Source organism: Arachis stenosperma, chromosome 9, assembly GCF_014773155.1.
Source record: "Arachis stenosperma cultivar V10309 chromosome 9, arast.V10309.gnm1.PFL2, whole genome shotgun sequence".
Taxonomy (NCBI): Eukaryota; Viridiplantae; Streptophyta; class Magnoliopsida; order Fabales; family Fabaceae; genus Arachis; species Arachis stenosperma.
This window is the reverse complement of record NC_080385.1, coordinates 7,778,357-7,783,175: the sequence shown is the minus strand read 5'-3', so window position 1 is coordinate 7,783,175 and position 4,819 is coordinate 7,778,357. Positions and strand designations below refer to the sequence as shown.

At 33.2% G+C, this 4,819-nt stretch overlaps 1 protein-coding gene across 1 annotated transcript; it reads left to right on the top strand.

Moving 5' to 3' along the window:
* The first annotated feature begins 320 nt into the window (after nt 1-320).
* LOC130951075 (protein MAIN-LIKE 2-like) lies at nt 321-3,974 on the top strand. The gene is made up of 6 exons (XM_057879686.1): nt 321-534; nt 1,292-1,399; nt 1,506-2,141; nt 2,231-2,395; nt 2,474-2,866; nt 3,328-3,974. Exons 2-6 carry the CDS (start codon nt 1,310-1,312, stop codon nt 3,535-3,537), a joined length of 1,494 nt encoding a protein of 497 aa, XP_057735669.1. The 5' UTR covers nt 321-534; nt 1,292-1,309; the 3' UTR covers nt 3,538-3,974.
* The last annotated feature ends 845 nt before the right edge of the window (nt 3,975-4,819 follow it).

Genomic DNA, 4,819 nt, shown 5'->3' with positions numbered 1-4,819 from the left:
GTAATTTTTCATCTAAAAGTTATTTTGAGTAGTATAATCCAAACAACATTTATTTTACTATAATCAATTTTGATATAAAGATTACCAAACATAAATCACATTAACCCAAACTAACTTATCATCAAAATCAATTTTACAAAATCAATTTTATGCAAACTCTAGTTTACAAACTATAATCCAAACACACACTTTATCATCTTACATAAAAAAAAATTTAAATTTAAAATTTCATGTATTTTATTGAAATCCTTTACTCGAGAAATATTAAATATTATTTTTTATTTATTATTGTATTTTTATTTCTCCATTTTCGAAAGTCGAAACTAACCATGATAGTTCAGCTGGGAAGAATAAACAACCATCTTCATTCTTCAATCGGAGAGTATTATCGGTATTGGCACCACCTACCACTTTCTTCTTTCAAGTAACGAATATCACAGCTTTCAACTTTCGCTTCTACTTTTCCCCTTCCTTTCTCACCGTCTCTCTCACACTTACTTTCACTACAAACACCTACACTTTCCCTCGCCTCAGGTTCTCTCTCTCTCTCTCTCGTATTGGATAAAGTATTGGCTTTTTTGTTGTAGGGTGTTTGGATTATTGATAGAAACTAGATTGCCTGCTAACAATTTAGGTCCATAATTTACTGTTGTGGCTTTCTGGGTATGTCTGATTGATTCAATGTTTTTAAAAGGGAATGCATGCCATGGAATTTGAAACTGGGCAATGAGAACTATTTACTGTATAGTTTAGAGAACTGTGTGAGGGATTATGCTTGCTTAACATGTTAATTACCAGCAACATGTGGGGATTTTCATGCTTCTTTTTGTTAAGGGGAAAAACAAAAGGTTATGAAAGAGGTCCTTATTACTTGTGAGGGAATCGTGAATATAGAGTTGGCTGAGTTTTAGCATTGTAACTACTTGCAAGCTCTTGGAGTAAGGAGTGAACATGTTCTATGGCATGAGATAGTAATGTTTTGGAGGTTAAGAATTGATCATGCCATGTCTCAGGAGAATTATTCTGGATGCGTTTTACCGAGTGATAGTCAATATTCAAATTCAGTAGATAAAACAGATTAATGCTCTGAGGCTTAGGAAAAATTTACAGTCACAAATTGGTTGTCAAACTAAAAGGAAAGTTGTTTTGGAATATAAGGTAGCAGTGGACTATCATTGTGATTCATGAATGTTGCATGGATATAGATCCTTGTGCATATATCTTTTGTATTCTTCAAGTCAAGGTTAATGCTAGCAAGTTAATTCCATAGCTATTATTGTATCATGGACAGGTTCTATTGCTTTTCTAAATGGAGGTCAATGAAGATCCTGGGCCGATTGATAGTCATGTACTTTATGATCAAGATAATCATGTTTCTTCAGCAATATGGGATGGACAGGTGGATGATGGATTTAATTGTAATGTTATGTTTTGTTTTGTTTTTAAATTTTCGTTTTATTGGCTAGTATAGTAGTATGATCATATTATTCATGCCAAATTCACAGGAGCGTGGTGTTCTTAGATGTCATGAACACACTTCAATGCTTGATCAGTGGAAGCTTACGCCTATACAGATTAAGTTGGTTGAGAAGGCTGGCTTTGGCTACCTGAGGTTACTTCCTCCAATGAGTCTTGACAATGCACTAATAGCTGCTTTGGTTGAGCGGTGGAGGCGAGAAACGAATACTTTCCACTTAACTGTTGGAGAAATGACCATAACCCTTGAAGATGTAGTGCTGTTACTTGGATTGGCTATCGATGGAGAACCTGTTATAGGCCCGATAAGCGCACCAAGTTCAGTTTGTGAAAAGTTATTAGGGAGAGTACCAGACGACCTGAATGGTGGAATGGTGAAGCTTACCTGGCTGAAGGAGTTCTTCTCAGAGTGTCCTGAAGATGCACCACCGGAAGAAATTGAGCGCTGTACTCGTGCTTACCTTCTATACCTTGTTGGCAGTACAATATTTTCTACAACGACGGGGAACAAAGTCCCCGTTATGTATCTTCCTCTGTTTGAAAACTTTGAAAAGGCAGGGAAGTTTGCATGGGGTGCAGGAGCATTGGCATTTTTGTACAGAGCACTTGGCAATGCCTCCCTTAAGTCTCAAAGCACCATTAGTGGCTGTTTAACTCTTGTACAGGTTACAAACATTACTTCCATTACTATTGAGATTTTCCTCCCACATTTTTGGTTCAGTTTGAGTACTGACTATATTTCTGATCATGTTAGTGTTGGAGTTATTCTCGCCTCAACGTTGGACAGCCAAAATTTAATCAAGAGCCTTATATTGACTCCTTTCCATATGTGCTTAAATGGAGAGGAAAAAGTTGTACCCGGACAAAATGTAATGTATTATCCTACAGAAAGGCTTTAGATTCTCTTAATGCTTCCGATGTAAGTCCTTAATAACGTGGCTTATTTCGTAAATTGTGCAGAAGACGATAGTAAATCTGCTTTAGTTTTAATGCACAGGTCCATTGGCTGCCTTACAAGGATATGGACTATACGACCATACCAGAGGATATAAAATCTAGTCTGATTTTACGGGCTTCTAGGACAATGCTGTTGTGTTTTGATAAGGCAGAAAGACACCTTCCAGATCGATGCTTAAGGCAATTTGGCATGCATCAAACAATCCCCAAAGATATAGAGCGGTGGGAGAGGAAGAGTCGTATAGTGGATCATGGGATCGATTTAATAGGAAAAATGGACTTGGCTGTCAAACAATGGTCAGAGCGTTGGCATACTATTGCCAAAGGTGTTGATATTGTTGACGAGGACAGGTATATGCAGTGGTACCAGAAGATTACTCGTAAATTCATTGGAAGAGTTACATCATCTCTTGAGTCAGAGTATCAAAGAACAGTAAGTCTTGGCTGAATTATTTATCATTACTCATCTTTCACTTGAATGAAACTAAACCCTAGAGTTTATCTTCAGGAAAAAAGTGGTGTTAGATAAATGAAACTAAGTAAAAATTATTAGTCCCATAAGTTCTTATAAGATACTTTTACAAGTTTAATTTCTACACACTCACTTTGCAAAACTCTTTTATACTGACATCTAATCCAGAAATTGCTGTCTCATAGATGATAAAAATGGTTTCTTTTTGAGAAGTAAACTGTTTTTGTCTATATGACTACACTTAATTAGATGTCAATGTAAAAATATTACATTTAGAATGTATAGAAATTAAGCTCTACTTTTTTCCCTTAAAAAAGAAATTTGGTTTTCTAGTTTTTCTCATAGGCTAACAAGTCATTTGTTTTAAGGTTTTACTCCTTAAAAGATGATATGCTATGTATCGATAACTAAATGTTTTACAGGTTACTGCAATGAGGGAAATTGCAAGCATTGCTGATTTAGTCTCAACAGAAGGATTGGATTCTTATAATACAGAATTGCTTAATGGGGTTAAGAGCATTGTGCATAAATGTTTAACTGAGCAAATCGACGAAACATCAAAGGAGAAAATGACAAAGAAAGGTAATCGAAAACGAAGGCAAAAAGACCACCTATGTGTGGAGTATGAATAGAACCATTATAGAGGAGTTGCTGAAGCTAATTGTGACTTTGGTCACTAATATTTAGAACTTAGGGGTAGAAAAGGAGCTAAGATATACATTATACAATCAAATGGCCAACACCCTTTTACCAGAACATATAGAAGATTATGAAATTTATTATTAGGGAACACAGATTTGAGACATTGGGATGCAGATAGTTAACTACTGTAAAGCTCCATGTTTCAATGTTATAGGCGTTTGTTTAATGTTTTCTTGTTCATTTCCTTGTTCTTTTTAGTTTTATTTCCTGATTTGGAATGTGTGCAATTACTAAACCGAATTGTTTGGAAATTTCTTCAGTTACAAAGAATGTTTTGTACTTTTCTTTTTGTGGATTTTGTTTGTTTTAGTATACACTATGAGGGAAATTCACCAGTTATCCCTGTGTTACTACTACATTCCAAGTCTAATACAAGAAGCTTGGCAAATTGTTTGTTCAGTTACTTCTCTGATGTTTCCATTGATTGTGAAAGGATGTGTAAACAAGCATGCCAATTTTTTAGTGTTTATGTGCATTTTAGAAGTTGAAATTATAAAATTTGCTAAATGGCAAACTTATAGATAATGTATCATTATTCCACACAGAACAGTTTTTGGTATCATATTTAATCAAATGCTTTATAAGATGTATGACTTGCCCTTTTATTTTTCTTGATTGAACTATAGACATTCTAGCCTGACTTAAACTAAAGTCTTACAAAAGAGATGGCTTGATTATTATTGTTACATTAGTGACGCATTGTGAGAATATTTTGTTAAAACCTGAGGACATGTGTAATAAAGTTTTACCAAGACATTTAATTATATGTTATGACATTAACAAAAATAATGATTTATATAATCATCTAAATATATAATTTTAATTTGATGATAGTGTAATTTTTTTTATTATATCAGAATTAAACTTATTTAATTAGAGATTTAAAAATACGAAAAATTACACATAAAATTCATTTTGGTAAAATTTACATTCATTTATCATCTAGCTAAAGATACTCTAAAATTAAATAGAAAGGGACCAAATTTAATTTTAGCTCACAAAATTTGAAAAAAAAAATATAGCATTTTGAGAAGAATTTAATTTTCACGTATTTATGGATATAAAAGTTTTAAATTTATTTTTTATAATATTTATGCATCAAAATTAAATTTTTTGTGAAACCTCAAGATAGTGAAAATATTATGTGTAATTAAACTTCAATAATCAATAATAAATTATAAATTACAAAAAGTGAAAGAAGGTTGGAGAAGG